The sequence below is a fragment of the Leptidea sinapis genome, chromosome 1, assembly GCF_905404315.1.
Source record: "Leptidea sinapis chromosome 1, ilLepSina1.1, whole genome shotgun sequence".
In the NCBI taxonomy this organism is placed as follows: Eukaryota; Metazoa; Arthropoda; class Insecta; order Lepidoptera; family Pieridae; genus Leptidea; species Leptidea sinapis.
Genome location: NC_066265.1, coordinates 31,865,981 through 31,886,830, shown reverse-complemented (window position 1 = coordinate 31,886,830; position 20,850 = coordinate 31,865,981). Strand labels below are relative to the sequence as shown.

At 34.7% G+C, this 20,850-nt stretch overlaps 1 protein-coding gene across 8 annotated transcripts in view; it reads right to left on the bottom strand.

Annotated features, from left to right (window-relative positions):
* LOC126972628 (AP-1 complex subunit gamma-1) overlaps positions 1–20,850 on the bottom strand; it is a 51,411-nt gene that overhangs the window by 11,674 nt on the left and 18,887 nt on the right. For 5 of the 8 annotated variants that reach the window (XM_050819918.1, XM_050820615.1, XM_050823493.1 and 2 more), the window contains 12 exons: positions 20,480–20,556; positions 15,466–15,483; positions 13,007–13,102; positions 11,960–12,286; positions 11,070–11,288; positions 9,914–10,072; positions 8,035–8,122; positions 7,100–7,247; positions 6,145–6,231; positions 4,091–4,229; positions 2,132–2,245; positions 1,034–1,184 (listed from right to left, as the gene is read on the bottom strand). In XM_050819918.1, coding sequence (XP_050675875.1) covers positions 1,034–1,184; positions 2,132–2,245; positions 4,091–4,229; positions 6,145–6,231; positions 7,100–7,247; positions 8,035–8,122; positions 9,914–10,072; positions 11,070–11,288; positions 11,960–12,286; positions 13,007–13,102; positions 15,466–15,483; positions 20,480–20,556 — 1,623 coding nt within the window. The remainder of the gene's footprint in view (positions 1–1,033; positions 1,185–2,131; positions 2,246–4,090; positions 4,230–6,144; positions 6,232–7,099; positions 7,248–8,034; positions 8,123–9,913; positions 10,073–11,069; positions 11,289–11,959; positions 12,287–13,006; positions 13,103–15,465; positions 15,484–20,479; positions 20,557–20,850) is intronic. The other 3 variants (XM_050821301.1, XM_050822023.1, XM_050824255.1) reach the window with 1 other exon arrangement.

Sequence of the window (20,850 nt, the reverse complement as noted above, 5' to 3'; positions counted from 1 at the left end):
TCTTATCATTTCAATTATCTTACTATAATTACATTTATCAATCTGATACAGACATGTTACAGCTCAGTCCTTAGGGTTATTTATATCCAAATTATTTTATAGTACTTTTTTGTCTACAAATTTTTCTTCAGAACTGATTTATATTCGTTTAAAGATATGTTCTGTATGTCAACAGGAATCTTTTTGTAAAAACGTATACATAGACCTCTGAATGAATTTGTGACTTTATGAAGTCGACTTACATAACTTATCCCTATTTCTAGTATTTACATTATGAGTGTCACTATTTTTTTAAACGAATATATATATTTTTTTACATAAACAAGGTATATATGTACTGCGATATCAAAGTCAAAATATTTATTTGCTTAAATTTCTTTATTAATGACACTCTTGTTCTTAATATATAGATGATACGAATAGCTCGTTTTAAAAGTATACAATCTCTAACCTAACCTACTGTGGTTAGGTTAGAGACCCTTCCCCTAGCGCGTTAAGAGGTACAGGACGCCGCCGTCTTAAGAGTCGTCATAGTTACGTTCAGATTCGGCTCGAAGGACCACGATGTACGGTGTTATGGTTGCCGCATAGATTTAAGTACGGTTCAAAAGTTAAACGAGAACAATTGGTTTATTGAACTAAGTCTAAAATGGTTATCATCACACGCAAACCGAATAATGCTCGAAAGTGAATGGGGAAAAATATGGAAATACAGGACGCGCCGGCGCAACTCCTACATGTCCCAGGCAGACATTTCAAAACATACCAATCGTCTGCTGAGGTCACACAATCGTTATCTGTTTGAACGTGCTGGGGTTATATATCACCTTTTATCGACATTTAATTACGAATTTATCAAGCATGACATGTGTGAGAGATTAATGTATGACAGAATGTTATGTTCTTATTAATAATATTAAGGATTAGAGGCTTAAACAGTTTCTGGTCTTTACATTTTGAGAGTCACAATTTTCAGAAAATTTGCTAATGGTGGATCTTAGTGAAATTAGTCCCACATTACAAACTGACTTACCGGGTAGTTGCGTGGGCATCGGTGTCGCGAACAGACCGTCCAGTAACGACACCGGGCTTGTGTTTGTGATGTTGTTGTTGGTGAGACTCACCGCGGTCGGCCCAACCGCTGGCGTGCTGAGATCGAGACCACTCAGCAAATCCAGTATATCCTGAATAAAGAACATAAGTCCAACTGATTTTTTTAAATGCACAAAATTATAGAACGAATGTAAAAGGTTTTGTAGAACGAAGAAAAATATATACTTTTTTAATTATTTTTAAATAGCACTTTTTGAACATCCTGTAAGTTGGTGAAACATTGGGTTCATTGTCACCGCCCACCGGCCGAGAGATTAGTATCGCTGTGCGTGTCCGACCGAACAGCGCGATCGAAAGATAGGGGTGTCCCGTTTTCGCATAGAGATGTGAATCAGCGATGACCGGCATGTTAGCAATCCGGACAATATTTAAATTATAATATATCCGACTTTTAAATAAATATATACTTAAAAAAAAGATGATTGTTGGGTAAGATACCACGATTAGAAATTTTGAGTGTTACAGCGCCCGAATTCAAAATATCTTCTCTCTCTAAAGCACTTTTTATATTCGAAGTCGCAGTGGTTATTTCATTGACATCAAAATATTATTAACTTTTATGTAACAAACAAACGAGAGCAATCACAATGCCGATCAGAACTAGGAATTTCAAGAATGCCAAGTAGCAGTCAACTTGCAACCAGGCTCCTTTGCACAGGAAGTCGGCTAGATTATGGGTACCATATATGGTAGACTATGAGTAATTTGTAAAGCATCATTATTATGTTTCTGTTTGAAATTAGGAGACTTAACATCATATGTCTCAAGGAGACGAGCGCAATTGTAGTGCCGCTCAGAATTTTTGAGTTTTTCAAGAATCCTGAGCAGCACTGCATTGTAATGGGCAGGGCACATCAATTACCGTCAGCTGAACGTCCTGCTCGTCTTATCCCTTAATGCTCTGGGTATCAAACAAAATGTTTGAACAATGTTAAGATTGCAGTTACAACTTAAAGCAATCCATACTGAAAGCAGGCCACTTGAGCCTGTGTCGGTGATATTGTGATAACAAACTTACATTGGTGGTCGTGTTGTTATTAGCGGTGTTGGTAATGTCCGTCCTCGTTGGTGAAAGGTCAAGGTCACCATTGGAGAGCGGCTCCGATCCGTTTATTAGATCCAGCAGTGCATTCTGTGCAACAAACAAAAGTATTTGAAATTGTTATATATCAAATTAATATATTCTTAGAAACACAAGAAATTTTTCAAGACGTTACGTCACGTCTGCCCACTAGCAGCCGACAGACCGCTATATAAGCGGTAGCAGAACAGTTGGTGACGATTATTTCGTTCGTCGTCGGACTGTGAACATCTCACCGAAACTCTGTCCGTTTTCGCTTGATTGTTTGTAGTAAGTAATTATTTAAATAGTGACAGGTAGATAGGGTGAAGACGTCTATAAAAGGCGACGTCTCCCTAGCGTCGACACATTTTCGTTGCAACTGTTGACTAGTTAGGACGTTACTCTGCCCGATTTCTATTCGAATATTAGTCTTTGTGTTGTTTGAAATTTATTCTTAGAAGCTTAAAAACCCTTTTGATCGTATTTCCTAATAAATTACTATAAACAATCTGTTATTTTTTTTAAAGATGACAAACTTTGAAAATAACAAATTGTTTGGATTTGAAAGAGCGACATGTCAAGTCATATTCCTAATATGAAAATATTGAGAAGGTTATCAACTGTAAAGTAGATCTTGTAGATGAAAGTCATAGCCTGAGAGTTGAACAAGACAAGACCAAGATTTACGAAATCGTCACTCGAACGGTTTACGATGTTGGAGGTTCGGGTATTGAAATGATTATAGTCTGACTGCGATAATAAGCTACTTTATTATGCTATGCAGATCTTTTATACTAGTTGGAGAGATGAGTGTGTGTGTGTGTGTATAGATGTATTAAGGTGTTACACACATTACACCTCTCCCCTAAAAAGAAAAAATATATATATATTACATATATTTTTAGATAAAATTTAGATATAAAATCAAGAAAATATTTCAACATAGTTATTGAAATAATTCAAATAGGTGTTACAGGTAATTTTCAGTTAGTGACAAAAAACGAATTTAATTATTTAAAGTTACAATTTCAGATGGGTACTTCTTAAAACTTTAATGCTTTATTTGGATAATTAATTAACAATTTGATAATTCTTTTTTATGGCTCAGTGAAAGAGCGCTCGGACGGAACCAGAGAGGTCGCGGGTTTGAGTATCGCATCGTTTCTTAATTTTGGTTTCAAGTTTAATTTGTACATATTATTATTGTAAAGAAACGCATGACACACGGTCTAGTGTCAGAAGTCCAAATAAGGATCTTCTTTTTTCCCATACGCGTTACACACACACATGTTATTTCCCTTTTTTTCTACAACCCAGCGACGTTCGAAGTCAAAATGCACCGAATACCTTTTCTATATCCCTGAAAAGTGTCCAAATATTAGGATCATTGGTTGAGTAGTTCAGGTAAGAATCAAATATGTGTAATTACAGTATAAAAAATAATAGAATGTTATTAATATTAAAGGTAAAGGTTTGCATAAGAAGTGTATTATATTACATTTTTAGTTATTTGATACTTTTCACTTTTTTTTTAATTATTTCTTTTTAGGGTCAGTTAATAAAAATAATATATAATCAAGCTGAATGAAAACTCCTAAAAAAGCCATACACAAAAAACAAACAACCAGGTTGACAAAAATTTTCATAAAATGAAAACTACTGGGCCTAACTATATAAAATTGGCATCTATTCCGCATCGAACTAAAGGAGAATTACATTAATCGGATCATAAATCTCCGAGTACATACTAAAAAAAAAATCGATCGAATCGAGTCGATTGACCTCTTCCTTTTTGAAGTCGGTTAAAAACTAGAACAAAAACGGCACGCACATTGCGGTGAACGATTAACAGCCAACTGACTGACTGCCTCGAATATGTTCTGGAGGGATCGCCTGATGGCGGGGTGTCGGTACCTGTTGGTGCGCATCGCTGGTGTCGGCAGGGGGCGTGGTCTGTGCGCCCGTGTCAGTGTCTGCGTCTCGCTCGGCGGTGGCGGCCGCCTCCATGGCGGGCATGCGCTCCAGTAACGCGCCGCGGAGGTGAGCGTATTGTCTAACAACACGATACATATCATATAAAAAAAAGTGTGCGTGTAATGCATGCACGCAAGAAGTTATACTTCTTTGGCGGAACAAAGCTTGTAGAGAGAACAATAGTGTAAAAATCTTGCAAAGATGGCTTTGACAATTAATTATTAAATATCAAATACAGCTGTGAATGGACGAAAAAACCAAATAAAATAAATGTCGCACACGTCAGAAAATTTTAGGAACCAACTTCACTCTGTTACTTAAGTGTTAAAGTGATGCGCGCGCATCTTAAAATTTCACTCTCATCAATTTTTCATAACGCGCCTAAAGAAGTACCTACAAAAAAAAAATTGAACTCTCTACCACATTTTGTAGTTTGCGCGAATTAAAACACAAAACTTAGAATATTCAATATTTACATTGATAATGCCATGCGAAATATGTCTTAAGTAGTAATTTCCAACAACTATAGAAGGTTGTAAATAATAATTAAATTTAAATTTATAGTCTGTTTTCATAAAAACCCTTCGTCTAGTAATAGTTGCTAACTATATTGTAACAATCAGTAAGCCTGATGCGTGCTATCGATTATCCGGGCGTGTAGCTGAGTGCAGAGCGAAGAACCTACCATAGCGTTTGTCACCGAAAAAAACACATTTCACTCGCTTCGCTACATAGTTTAGGATTAGTGGAAACGGACTGATTGCTTCATGGCTGAGTTTACACGTCTTCACATCTTTGGTTGAAGAGCAGCATCAGTCCATATCACATTATTTGTCACCTATGTAATGTGTATAGCGGCTGTGAAATACAACTTTAGATATAAATAAAACACTTTTTAAAGGATTAAGATTAAGCGTGTTTTTGTAACTGTGTTTTTACATTAATTTTTGCTAAAAAAGGTCACGAAACGTCGGGTTAGCTAAAATAATAATAAAAATGAAACTATTATGCAAAAACTAATGTAAAAACACAGTAACAATTACACGCATCTTAATAGTTATTTATGCAACTGTTGTGTTATAAGAGGTATTAAAACACGAATGTGGATTTATCATGATATAATAGTATCACATGAGTGTTTTAATACCTAATTATCAACAGTTGCATACAAGACTTTATCTACACCCAAAATATGAATCCTCTAAAAGATTCTGGAACAGTTAGCTTACTGCATTAGAACACCAGTCCTAGTAGTAACCTAATATCATTCATTACTGATTATATACAAATAAACTAAGTATTAATGAAACAACTATTTATTTTAGTAATAATTTACATTTTGTATAGTACAATAATTAAAATTCAATCGAATATAATGTTCTTTTGCAGCGTTTAAAATACACAGCTCATTTTTTGTAAACAAAACAATAAAAATGGCGGGGATTCAAATAACCTATTTTTTTACGGCGCGCGACGTTCTGGGAGTGTGGAAAACCTAAACAAAAATGTTCTTTTTTTGAAATTCATACAGATACCACGCATCGAGCAACAAGAATGTGGCTGTCTGTTGAAACTCTTTGCGCATGAAGGGATAAAAAGAAACATAGGAGTGTTGTTATGAAATTCAGTACAACATTACAACACTCGTTTGGATGATGTATTGGTTATTAGAACATTGGGTGTTTTAATGTTGGCAATAAGCTAACTGTTTCAGAATCTATAATATAAGATTTAAAGCATGTGTGTAGATAAACATAATATATTATAGCACGCAGCCAAATACTAGTGACACATTATGATAGCTGTAACACAAAATACAAAACTGTATACATGATGATTTCCAAAAGAAGGAATATTAATATTTCAAATATAGATGCTAATTTTAGTGAAATATCATGGTGTTAAAACAGTCACTATTATAGCTTGCCGCTAATAGAGTGAGAATAGAACCTACTTACACATTGGTCTAGAAGCAGTAAATGATGAAATAATACCTGAACAGTTGTGAGAGTTCCACACCTCGCTGCTGCAGCTCGATGTGAATGTGTGAGCCGAATGTATCGATAATCACGCGTATTTTACTGAAAAACATAACATTAATTACCTTATTATAAATCATGGATATATATACATGGATGTTTGTTTCCGAGTCATGGATGTTTAAATGTATTTATGTATGTTTATATGAATTTATGTATGTTTAAGTGAGTATATTGTATTAAATATATAGTTGTCTTGCAACCCATAACACAGGCTATTTATGCTTAATTTGGGGCAAGATAATTTGTGTAAAAAGTGTGTCAATATTATTAATATTATATATATATAATGAACTTAGTAATTTGTTTTTTTATTACCGTCAAGTGGTAATAGAAATGACATAACTTATTTATAGATAAGTTTTTATTTTGAAACCTTAAATGGTTTGGAATTAATAATTAAAACTAATTCTTAATTTATCCAGTACGAGAAACTGCATGTTTAATTATTATTTTGTCTTTTGCGGGTTTAAATTTAAAGCGTCAAAATCATTACACGTTTTTGGTGGTCTGGAGTGGGGTAAAGTTAATTTTTATTTCTCTAAACTTGCAAATTATATTTAAAAGAATTTCTTTTCATGACAATAACGGACGAGACGAGCAAGCCGTTCAGCTGTTGGCAATTGATTCGCGCTACCTTTTACAAATGCAGTGCCGCTCAGGAGTCTTGAAAGAGACACAAATTCTGAGCGGCACTACAACTGCGCTCGTCACCTTGACACATGAGATATTAAGTCTTATTTGCTCAGTAATTTCACTAGCTACGGCGCCCTTCAGACCGAAACACAATAACGTAAGCGTTATTGTGTTTACTGCTTCACGGCAGAAATAGGCGCCGTTGTGGTACCAATAATCTAGCCGGCATCCTGTGCAAAGGAGACTTGTTTCTTTAAATGCAGCGTCAACTTACTCTTGACTGGGTGTAGTGACAAATCTCGTGGACAGCTTAGCCAGCGACAGGAGGAGGTACTCTTTAGTCGTGATCGACAGCTGTATGGACCACAACAGTTTCTGGTATATGTCTATCACATACTCTTCTGAAGGACGAACAAACTCATCTGTAATTTAAAGTTTTCTCGGTTATTCACTGTATTTAAAAAGTAAGTAATGTAGTGTCTGTGATTTAAGTTCTTAGTTAAGAGCAAGGGTAAAGGCACATGCACCAGTGTGGAAATCGTTAACATTCACAGAAGCATGAATGATGATAGTAACATTAATTTTTAAATTGTTTTTTTTTAAACAGGTTTGTCTAATAAACACTATGATTTTTATTTATGTTCAATAATAACACCGAAGTACAGAAAATTAACAACAGGAAGAATTTTATTTGTGATTCGGGAATAACTTTATTTGAAGAGAACTTGAGAAACTGCTAAATAAATGATTTACTTGGTGAAACACCTGTAGAACCACCAAGGTGCCAAGATCTGTAACAAGATGTTCAGAATGCGATAGAAGAAAGATCGATGGATGGCATTCTGAGTGATGCGAAGTACCTTCGTAGTAAAAAAAATATATTTCATAGACAATAGAAATATAACAAAACATACCGACGAATTTAGAACCTCCTCCTTTATGAAGTCGGTTAAAAATATGGAATTATTATGTGTCCACGTGGTTCACGGAAGGTTAAATCGAGATAGTTTAAATAAATAGTTATAGAAATACAAAATACCACTTCTAGTTTTGCCTCTATTGTAGTTACTTCAATACCCGACATAGCGTCATTTTCGTCGGTATCGTGCGCTAGAGGCGAACCAAGGGCGCCGCGAAGGGTTGTTATGGGAAAGGTGTTGAATTACTACTCAGTAAACAGTGAACTAGAACAAGGTAAGCATGACTCACCAACACCGTCGTCGTCCACCATAGAGATGGCGCTGCTAGCTTCTGACACGAGCATGTCCCCGTACTCGCCTATCGTCCACGCCGCCACCTGCACCCCACATAAGACAACAATGATATATTTAATACAATATACTTACTTAAACATACATAAATTCATATAAACATACATAAATACATTTAAACATCCACGACTCGGAAACAAACATCCATATTCACCATATAAATGCTTGCACCTACCGGGATTCGAACCCGGGACCTCTAGCTTTATAGGTAGGATCGCTAACCACTCGGCTATACAGGTCGTCATATAATATAATAAAGTTGGATATCCATGTTGTTTTTATTTAAATTTATTTATTTGATAAAAGAGTATACAAAGTGTTATTCATTGTGACACTATTCATAGTTCATTCATAGTAGCTTAGCCGTATTGATTTATCTTAGTTTTGTAACTTTTTTCTACTTAGCTTACTTGAAATTTTGGTAGTATTGAAATTTATTTAAAAAAAATCCCTATTATCTTGTTTCCTACACATAAAGATGGAACTTTTCTTATCATGCCTTTAATCACATTGGAACATCCAACAGTATAAGTTTTCTTTTTTTATATGAGAGGGGGCAAACGGGCAAGAGGCTCACGGGATGGGGAGAGGTGAGGCATTGACATCCGCAACAACAGGTGTGTCAAGAAATGCGTTGCCGGCCTTTAAGGTGGGAGTATGCTTTTTTCTTGAAGGTCCCTAAGTCGTATCTGTTCGGGAAGACCGCTGCCGGTAGTTGATTCCACAAAGTGGCTGTGCGAGGCAAGAAATTTCGAACAAAACGCGCGGTTGTGGAATGCCATGGTCTACGTGATGCGGATAGTACTTTGCACGTAATGTTCGGTGGTGGAATTCGGCCGCTGGAATCAACCCGAACAGCTCCTCTGAGCACTCCCCATGATAAATGCGATAGAAGATGCAGAGAGAACCGACACACACCACACACACACCATAAGTGCACACACATTTCCTCACATTTTATATAGCCTTCAGTTCCATTATCCAACGGTATTATTATCCAATTATATAAATGGAGCTGTTCGTGCTGTATATCAGCTTGATTATAGACAGTCTCTCAAAGAATAATTTAAAGAAATAAATATTATGACTGTTCATTGTCAGTACATTTATAACTTATTGCTCTTAATAGTGAATTTCATTATTATAACACTAGAAATAAGGAATTGCTTGTAACCAATTCTAGTAGGCTTCATAAGATACGTAAGCTTTAAGGGTAAATGTATATACAATTATAATAAAGTCCCAGCCACTGTTCAGTCATTATCAATAAATAAATTTAAATGTTTTATTAAAAAATGGCTCTGTCGTAAATCCTATTACTCTACAGCTGAATAGTGATCCGACAGCTTGGGACTAGATTATCATTATTTTATAACCAATAGCAATGACAGTACAATATTGTATATTTTTTATTAAAAAGAGCGCAAAAAAAGAATGGTTGGAGAGTTTCTTGCGCTGCTTCTTCTCTCTCAGAGGGCCAATTGTTTCCGAAGCGATAGTAGTTTTAGTATATTAGAAATGATATCAATGGACGTAATATCAGAAAAACGTTCCAAACCACAATCATATTGAAATTGAGTTAATAACACAAAACTGGTCACGTCATTCATATTAACGGACTGACAAAAAATGGCAGCCCCACTGTCACTCTTTAAATGACATCATGACTTAGCAGCCCAACACACATGTATGGAATACACTAATGTTTGTTAAACTATAAACACGAATTCCTTAAAATGTACTGTTTGTGGCTTGGAACTACGTCCAATTTTGAGAAAATAAATGCCTTTTATTGTATTAATCCAACAGACAGTGACCTGTAAGAGCGGCTGCTTCTCGGTGCCGTCCCCGCACACCGCGGAGCGTTCCAGAGAGATCCACAGGCGCATGGCCGCGTAGCCCTGGCGCTCGGCCGGCGCACCCGAGATGATCTGGAGCGTGTTGGACACCGTGTCGTCGCGCAGGTAGTTGCCGGCCTGCCACCACACATCGCGATATAGAGGTTGCCGGCTAGATTACATCAGCCGTGAAGGAATGTGTAACAATTATTGTGTTTCGGTCTGAAGGGCGCCGTAGCTAGTGAAATTACTGAGCAAACGAGACTTCTTATGTCTCTAAGTGACAAGCGCAATTGTAATGCCGCTCAGAACTTTTGGGTATTTCAGGAATCCTGAGCGCCACTGCATTGTAATGAGCGGGGCATATCAATTACCACATTACCATCAGCTGAACGTCCTGCTTGGCTCGTCCCTTATTGTCATAAAAGATTCTAGATAATGTGTGTATGTATGTGTAAGCACAGTAATGTTAAGCTAAGTCAATTTATGAAATTTTTGTTTGGCGAAGATTGTTTCTAGAACAACAAGTTGTTGCAAAACCTCTGAAGGATGCAATAAATGAAAAAAATGACGAAAAGTGACGACCCACTCAGTGGTGTAGTGACGATGTGATTCATCATTGCTTTAGGTCTTTCATTGCACAGGATGAGCATTACTGAAGATGTACACTGACAACACACGACCCCATACTACACAACAGTCTCCAAGCTGCAAGAGGTTTGAAGTTCTATCTTCTATATAAACTACTGACACCAGACCTTTCATAACTTCTTTATCCAGAATTTGGACGTATAAATAAATTATATGGTATTTAATCAGAATTTTTCATTTTCACAATAATTAATTTGTTATGTTTTTAAAATGACAACCCTCACATCTAGGATTAATACACAAATAAAATTTGAAAACAAAATTTTATGAACGATGCGAGGCTCGAACCCACGACGTCTGGCGTTCCGTGCCAGTGCTCTAACCAACTGAGTTAACCGTTCGACTGACGTATCGTCATAAAATCTTGAATACTTTGCTCAACTCTCAGGTTGTGGCTTCATCTGTGAACGGGTTCGAACCCCGCATCGGATATCGTATTATAAATATAAAGTATGTTAAAATTTATAGTAATAGATTTGTGTACCTTGAGTAACACCTGGAACAGAGTGTCGAGATGCCACTTGCTGGAGGGTGCGTATCGCTCGGCTGCCAGCACCATCGCGCTGGAACACTGCGCCTTGAACTCGGCGTCCGAGCGCTCCAGGAAGGCTAGCAGCTCCTTCATCATCCCGCGGATGTTCTGACTGTTGATCAGCGCGAACGAGAGCTCCATGGCGCGCCGCCGGATAGAAACATCCGGGTCCTGAAAATTATGTGAGGTGACGGTGGTAACATTTGCGTGAATTTTCATTCTACGAATATACGATTCGTACATGACAGGCGTAGGTGGTGCGTCACCTGATATTCGATTAATTAACTCACCACACGTGTTCGTCGCAAAGGATCCGATAATTTTAATGTCACGGCGGGCGGATAGTATTTGACATTCTTATAATTGCCTCAACGAAACTAATGCATAAATGATTAAACTAAATTAAAATTCAGTCTTAATTAGTATTAATAATTTAAGTATAAAAAGTATTGTAACTAGAAGTTCAATAACAAAATAATGTAAATCGATGAAAATGTAAATCTTGATTGAGTGAAAGAGTGGCAATGAGTTTCTTGCTACTTCTCATAAGCACAACCCTTTACGAAGTAGCAGTAGATTCAATAAGAAATTCTTTTTTTGACATTCATAAGTGTAATTTCCGTGACCTACATGGATAAATTGATTTGATTTCAATAATTCTAATTAAGGACTAACAGAATAATCTAACGTTTTGCATACACTATAATTTTAGGGTCTACATCTACTTGCTGATTGCCCCAATAAAAGAATACTTTTTTCACGTTGTATTATCACGATCAATGGATGAGTTTTATTAATCTCTACCATATTTATAATTAATAACTTCCTTAATTATTACTTACCTTCAAACATTCCAATATGGTGGTCCGATGCCTCTGCACAGCCGACGTATCAACATGCACAGTCCTCAACAGCGTGTTCAACGCCACATATCTGATATTCTTGTCGTTATTCAGCAGGAACCTTCCCAGGATATTGATGGCCAACACGCGCAAGCTACTCTCAGACTTAATGTCCATGATGGAGAGCACAGTTTCGTACAGGATGGTGTTGCCAACGTTTTTACTTGTCTCCGTATTGGTCGCGACCTGAGCTAGGATATCGTTCATCGCTTCGGACGCCTCCGCATCGTTCTTGCCCAGTATTCGAAGGAGGCGAAGGATTTTAACCTGAAATAGGTTTTTTATCATATAGATTATAATAATATATAATTTAATATCAATTGTATATAGTACTTTCGCTTGATTCACATCTGGAAATTTAACGAATTAGGTGTTATTTTGCAAAAATCCAAAATTATTTAAATGTTGTGACTCGTGCCAGAATTTGGCGAGTAGACTAAGCATGTCTCGTGTAAAGGCAAACCAGTGTCGAATTGATTACAAATCTGAAGACAAAACTTACCGGAATTTACACTCAATTAAAATCACATCATTTGGATACTGATTATTTCTTATTAAATATCGCCTATGGGTCAAATTATAAAATGAAATATGGAATTCTATAAAACAATACGGAAACAATGTAAATTTCATTTTTCTTCACACGTACTTTTTTATAAACTGATAAAATGTGACATATAGGTAACAATTATAGAACACAGAATGGATATTTATTCATTTCTAAAATAATTATAATATTTGCAGACGAAAAGCTTCTGTAATTTAATAAAATTTATATTTACGATAGTTTTGTAATTAGAATTTTTCGAATATTTTTAATTGATCATAATCAATATTTATAACGATATGGAGTAATGTAAAAATGAATAGAAAAACCCAATATTTTGGTTAATAATCAACTTCATATCAACAAGATACCCTTAATATTTCGTTTAGACATTATTTATATCTATAAGTCATAATTAATTATTCTCGGTTTAAACTCACTTGAAGGAAGGGATCCGAGACTCCGCTGACGTCATGCTCCGGCGAATATCCAGCGAGAATTAAGTTCTTCAGTATCCTCACAAGATTTGGAACGATCTATTAAGAAAAAAAAAATATGTTTATACGATCACTGACAAATCACATCGAGGCCAACAACGACGCTAAGCAAGGGGTATCCAACAATATCTAGTACTAATGAGAGAACGTGTATCAGGCAAATACATATGCAACATGGATAGTATGGAAGATATATGTGACGGACTAACGGCCGTTCCCAATATACTATCTACAGATAGAGATAAATGACTTCTACTGTTAGTTATTAGCTGTCCCAATATACCCGATAAGTCATTCTTATCGTCTTATATAGGACGCGTGAATTGCAATTTCCAAACAAACTTCTATCGCTGGTAAGCTATACGTCCTCCCATTGACAGACAGCGTGTACGGGTAAGGTGACTTCCCGTCGATAACTTTATTGGGACAGAAAAGTCAACGATAGTTACGATTTTTATCTCAAGTAGGCCACAACCGGAGTTAGACTGAATATTGGGAACGGGCGTAAATATTTAGATATTTTGTCTATGATAATGTGCAACAAAACTTTGGCATACGTAAAAATAGAATATGAAGGATTAACCAAAGTAAAACAAAATTGAAACATATATCTGTAATGACTTTGCAGGGGCATATACCTACATATAAAATATATATATATGAAAAAATGAACTCCCCAACCGATGTTGTATATTAGTAACGTACTGTGCGTATTTCCAAACTTTGCGAGTACTTTCAAAAAGTTAGTTCTGTGAAAGTTTGATTCACTTAGTCTATAATCTGGTAAATAAAAACGAACTTTTTAGTAATTCTGAATGGTCGAATAATGTAAAATACAAAACTCAGATAACACTATAAATCTATCACCAAAATGTATTAAATATAATAAGTTATGTACTTTAATGTTTTATTATTATATTACGTTTTATACATTGGTTTTAAATTGATACTAAAATAGAAAAAAAAAATACCAGAGCATAGACAACAATAATTATTGTCTGTAAACTTTTAATAATTATTATGTGCAATATTGTGATATCAAAGGAATCTATATACCGTATAGTTAATCATTACCCAACATCAAGTTTCTAAGCTTTATGGTCCAAATCATAGATAATTTATACGTCTAGATAGAGTCATAGACTACCGATAAAAATTATTTTACATTACTTTAGTGTGCGTGACAAGTTACGTCTTACACTCGCGATATGTATGTCACTTTGTGTTAGTGTACGTGCATTGCTCAAAATAGAGATAAACTCTAATTGTTTTCGACGTTTTTACAGCTGCCATAGTCTATCTAGACGTATAAATGATCTCAGGTACAAATCATTTATTAAAATCAAATATCAGTAGTCACATATGACACTTCAGATTTTTGTAATTTTATAGTTATCAGCGTAATTCTTTATAAAATGATTTAAAATTTTAGTAACACCAAATTATAGAAAATAATATAAAGTCAAACAGAGAATTTGGGTAAAAACAATTCAACTCACATAGAAATACGGACGATAAAGCTTTCAATGCTCAGAACACCATAGAATATAAATACCAACTCATACCATAATATACAGAGAACCAATTTTAGTTACATTCATGCTTATATTGTTTAGTCTGTTGATCGAGAAATCGATTCTTATTCAATCATATAAGCTACTATTGTCTCTACATATTTTTTATTGTAATATCGATTCGAAGCTATTTTAGGATAAATGTGGGTATTTCATCGGGTAGTTTCTGTGTTGTTAGAGGTCCATTAACTGTAGTTATTCAAATTTGCAAATTTATCAATGTGATATTTACTTAATTTTTGTTGTTATAAAATAATAATACGGTAATAAGACGGAAATATTATAATACCCATTTGAAGCTATTTCTGATATTATTAGGGTAACTAATTGACTTTAAATTATTTTTAAAATTTAATGAAATTAGGCTATTTTATCGGGTAGTTTCTACGTTGCTGCAAATTATTATATTATTTATGTGATATTTACTTAATATTATTTTTAAATAATATTACAACAATAGGTAAAGTAAACTCACAGCTACGTTATCACCAGTAATAACCGCCGCCCGAATTTGGTAAAATACAACAGCAGTAGTATTATGAGCTCTGAATTCTTAAAATTCCTTGCTCTATGGTCGTGTTCTTTTCAAGTTTAAGAAGTTAACTGACTCAACTACATACATCAGTCAACTATGGACGGGGTTGACAAATATCAACATTCTGTTTGATTTTGTTATTTTTTTTTCACTTCGACTTCGATATACCTGTTTGTTTTAGGCAGGTTTTGTTAGAAAAATAATGCTGCAATTTGCAATGTACTTTTATATTTTGATTAGGGATATCGATCAATAGACTAAACATTACTGTGCAAGGATCATCATATGATTACCTCGCGCTGTCCGCTCTCCTATGGGACAACACAAACATAATTAGTACTTGATAACCAATTGTTTTAAATTAAAGGAACAAATTAAACCTTATAATAACAGACATAAGGACTCATTTCTGTTGTATTCTAATGAAAGTCATTGATGATTCACATTATCACTAGAACATAATATAATAAATCCAAAGTGTTCGTCACGGCTGGGTTGTTATTTCTTAAGTCTATACGTCTCGATAAGTAGATTCTTATCGAAATTTATTTATACTCTCTTACATGAGAAACTTCAAATGATAACTATAACTATGTACTTAGATAATTTATAGGACTAGATGGAGCCTTTTGGTCCTAGACAAGCGATGAAAACAGTCTAGGTTTATTACCTTAGTGTACGTGACAAGCTACGTCTTACACTCGCGATTTTATGACACTTTGTATTCGTGTGCGAGCATTGCTCAAGATAGAGGTTAAATCTAAACTCATTTTTTTTTTCGACGTTTTCAACACTGTCACAGTCTATTTAGGCTTATAAATAATCTAACATCTACCTATCTCGATACTTTGATCTCTCGATCTCTACCTATGTAAAATTATTATTCTATTCTAATTAATAATATATTTTCTATTCCCAGTTCCATGTACAGGGACTTTCTGACTTCACGCGATCGAGGCACGGATTAGGTGATCCTTTAGGTGATTTTTGTTACGAAGTCTTAAATATTATATGGTTGCCATATGATTTGGTTTGGTTGGTGTTTTTTTTATAATATAACCTTTTAAAGGATACATTAATGGGAAGTAGTAATGATCAAAACGAGGTTTATCCTTATTTCTAGCATTAAAACTTAATTTATCCTGATCGGCTTAATAATTGCAAACTATCCTGTCGTCCTAATGTCCTATTGATAGCCCTTAATGATTCTTTTTTTTTTCATTTATTGTTCAAAACAAAGCACACAATAAAATTTCTACATCTAAATATCACGAAAACACCTAAAAGGTTTATCTGGGTAAGTTAAATCGATGGTATTGATTTAACGGCGGGCGGTAAACATATACCTACTATCAAAAGAACCCCATGATTTACCTTTGATGACTAAAATAGCAATGTTAATGTTAAGTCACATTAAATTTATATCAATTCGGATCGTGTTTTATCGATATTATTCATCCGCGAACTCGTTTAACACGAAACCAGAGTAATGACCGATTGATGTGTCACAAGCGGCCTTTTTTAAACCAACAAAATACGATATCTGGTTATTACCATCTGAGTGATTCGCGTAATGTTTTATTATAAAAGCAACATTACAACTTTACGACAGATGTATCGAGACTACTATTAATTTATAGCAGAGCTATGACCATGAGCCGTGTGTGAATCTGAATGATATATACCTAACATCCGTGCCGAAAAAATTATAAAATCGGTATTTGTCTATTAAAATAACGATTATTAAGATAATAAATATTAAGGATTAACTTAGGAAAGTTGCTGAAACCATTTTCAGATTTAAGAATTCTAAACCAACATACCGGTGCTATAACGCGGGCGAGGCAATCTTCAGTGTGATAAGGATGACTCCATTTCCGAATAAAAATAGCGAGTAAAAAACTAAAAAATCAGGGTTTCGTTCTCAACAATTTCCAACTCTAAAAACTAACCAACCGCAACGAATTTAGAAACTGGATGGGAAGGAAAATATATTTTATTTTATTTATTTATTTATTTAGAGACTTAAAAAAAGTGGACACCATTTACACCTTAATTTATAGACCAAAGTATTAGACTAAAACTTAAGGCTGGTGATTGCAACTGGCAGCCCAATTAGACCTAAGTCTGTGCTAGGGCTGTCCAAAAATCCTCGGCCTAATTGTTAAAAAATAAAATATTAAAGTTTTCTAATTTATTCTAAAATTTTAATCTTATGAATTATTTACCTAACTAAACTTAATTATTATTAGTTTTTAATTATAAATTAAATTAAATTAAATTTTTATTACATATAGTCGGAGTCTTTTGATTTTCCGTTTATTATTGACCGGATTTATTTAAAGTCCTCTGTTTGCTGCCTTTATGATTCGATACTATCTACAGATAGAGATAAATCACTACCTTCTACTGTTAGATTAGCTGTCTATAATCTGAAGCTGTCCCAATACACCCGATAAGTCATTCTTTTCGCCTTATATTGGGACGCATGAATTGCAATTTCCATACAAACTTCTATCGCTGGTAATCTATACGTCGTCCCATTGACAGACAGCGTGTACGGATAAGGTGAGTTACCGTCGATAAGTTTATTGCGACAGAAAAGTCAACGATAGTCACGATTTTTATCTCAAGTAAGAGAAAGACTGAATATTGGGAACAGCCGTTAAGCACTTTTTGAAGTACACTTTCAAAAACAAAACAGACAGACACAGATAATGATCATATTGATGTAATAATATGAATTATTTTGATCTAGGGTTAGAAAACAAGGAGAAAAGAAACGACGACCTTTGTATGAAAAATAGCCACAAATGTTGCCTCTTAAATTATTGTTATTAAGCTGCAAATAAAGATGGCATTTTATAAATGTTCGTTTAAGACCGGATTCAGATATACCGAACGACGGTGAAAGAAAACTAGAAACGAAAGAATATGTTATGTTTTTTTAAAGTGATAACCCTCACTTCTAGGATGAATACACAAATAAAATTTGAAAAACAAAATTTTATGAAGTCACAAACTGAGAGTTGAACAAAGCAAACAAGACTTTATAACGATATGTTACTCGAACGGTTGGCTCAGTTGGTTAGAGCACCGGCACGGAACGCCGGAGGTCGTGGGTTCGAGTCCCGCATCGTTCTTAAAATTTTGTTTTTCGAATTTTATTTGTGTAGAAACGAAAGGTAAAGAGTGTATGTGGCGAAGCGACGGAAGGGAGACCGTTCGCTGTATGTGGAAAGGGGCTATTTATTACATACAAATGCCGACTTTACACAATAGAAGGTAAAAAGGCATAAAAGGCAATTATTTTCTCAAAATTTTTCCTTTAGAATTCTTTTTGATGTCATTTCTTATACTACTAGATACTACTACCGCTTCGGAAACAAATGGAGCTCTGAGAGAGAAGAAGCGGCGCAAGAAACTCTCCCAGCATTCTTTTTTTGCGTTCTTTTCAATAAAAATATACAATATTGTACAGTCATTTCTATCGCTATAAAATAATCACAATCTAGTCCCAGGCTGTCCGATCATTTAGATATTCAGCAGTGGAGTAATAGGATTTACCACAGAGCCATTTTTTTATAAAACATTTAAATTAATTTATAGATAATGCCTGAACAGTGGCTGGGACTTTATTATAGAAGTGTATACATTTACCCTTAAAGCTTTTATGTATCTTATGAAGCCTACTAGAATTAGTTACAAGCAATCCCTTATTTCTAGTGTTATAACCACAAATAGCATAAAGTTATAATTTTTAATAGTTTATTTTGAAATATGTATAAGAGGAGATCAAAGTTATTTAACAAGTATTTCATGTAACTATTTCCTAAGGCAACTGTTTAGCTGATATTGTTAAGTATTCACGGACATAATTAATGTCACGAGGACATTACACAGAGTATAATAGATAGCTTCTACAGACTGTTTCTCACAAACGTTGTTAAGGCGAAGATTAAGCAGAAAACACGCAAACATGGTGTTTTTAGACAAGTTTTGTGGTGAAAGTATAGCATTTCGAGCTATGTACACTACTTAATCCTGTTACACATATCGTTAAGTCTTATTTGTAGGTTGCTAATGCTTGCTGTTGGTTATAGTTAACACTGCCGAGCCTTTTTGAACTACCACATTTCTTTGAAGTTAAACAAGTTTTTTGGCATGGCGTGACGCATTTTTTGGTACTTCTCTCAGAAAAGTTATTCTTATAGCTTGTACTTTTTTGTGTAGGATCATTTATTCAGATTAGTAGTTAATAACGAGGATTGTAAGCATATAAACTGTTTTCCACGCAAGAATTTTGAAAATATTGGCTTTGTTACATAGATGGCGGGCCAGCAGCCGTGAACTCATATCGCTCAAGGTCGCTGGCATTTAGTGTCGCCTTAAACAAAACTTAAAACACTTCCTTGCGCGAAAGACTCTACTGTTATTATTAGGCTTGCGGGAACTGGTAGATATGGCCGTTTTAACTATTCGTCTTTTAATCTTGTGTTAATTCTCAATAAAGCTCCTAAAAATATGAGCGATAGCCAATTCGATTCTTAATGACGTGTAGAAAAATATATCGATTGTTATTGATATCAATAAAATTAAATGGAAAAAGATAGTATTTAATTTTACGTATTATTTATAATTTTAATTCAACGACGAAAATTAGCGTAAACAGCACACTTCAAGTATGTTTAGATACTTAGATTAAGGATTGGTCTCCGCTGCGCTCCAACTAGGTATCGCAGGCGTAGTGCGGCAACTAATACTAAGCCCAAGTGGGCAAACTCAAGCCAGTCTCGAACAATGTGTGGGGTTGACGTGCAACATGTTCTGTTAAACTTTGCTTTATTAAATTGAAACTAACATACCGGGTTGCATTGTGAAACTTTGTAAAAATAATAATAAAAGAAGAATAAGAATAAGAAAGACACTGGGATCACATATCAACAGTAAGTATTTTGTATTTTATTAATTTCAAAGTAAAATAACACGAAGCGTATGTTACAAAATTTGAAAGATGCCATTAAGTGTCAACAGGCACAAAAGCATATAATTGTTGCCGTAACAAAAAAGCTATTGTTGTTAGGTAGTGTGTTATGTAGTTGGAGCGCAGCGGAGACCAATCCCTAATCTAAGTTTAGATATTATTAATAGTACAATGGCATATAAATACGTCACTATTTGAATGTTATCATAACGGCTGTTACAGCGCCCCGCTTGCAAACATACATATTTTACATTTACATAATATAGTCCACACTGTTGGCGTAAATTGAACCTTAAGATAACCAAAATAAGTAGCATATTTACCTTTTTGAAATGGTTTAGTGTATCGGGGCTGTTTTCGCACATCTCGGTGATAAGCGTCACTCCGGTGATAAGAACGCCTGTTGATAACAATATTTACACCTTTAACATAATATGTATGACACACAAAATAATGAACAGGGTTAATTTTTTACGTACCTAGCCAATACAGTTTTTTTTATCTATGACAGCTTGGAAAATTGCGAAATCGTAGTATCTACATAAAAGAAAAGTCTCCTAGGAATCATTTTTGTGAAAAGAACTGTGGCAGCAATATTTTTTTTTTTTCAATATAATAAATTAAATAAATATTAACAGGAAATTTATATCATATCATACCAGAATTTACAAAGAGCGCATCGATATACACCCAA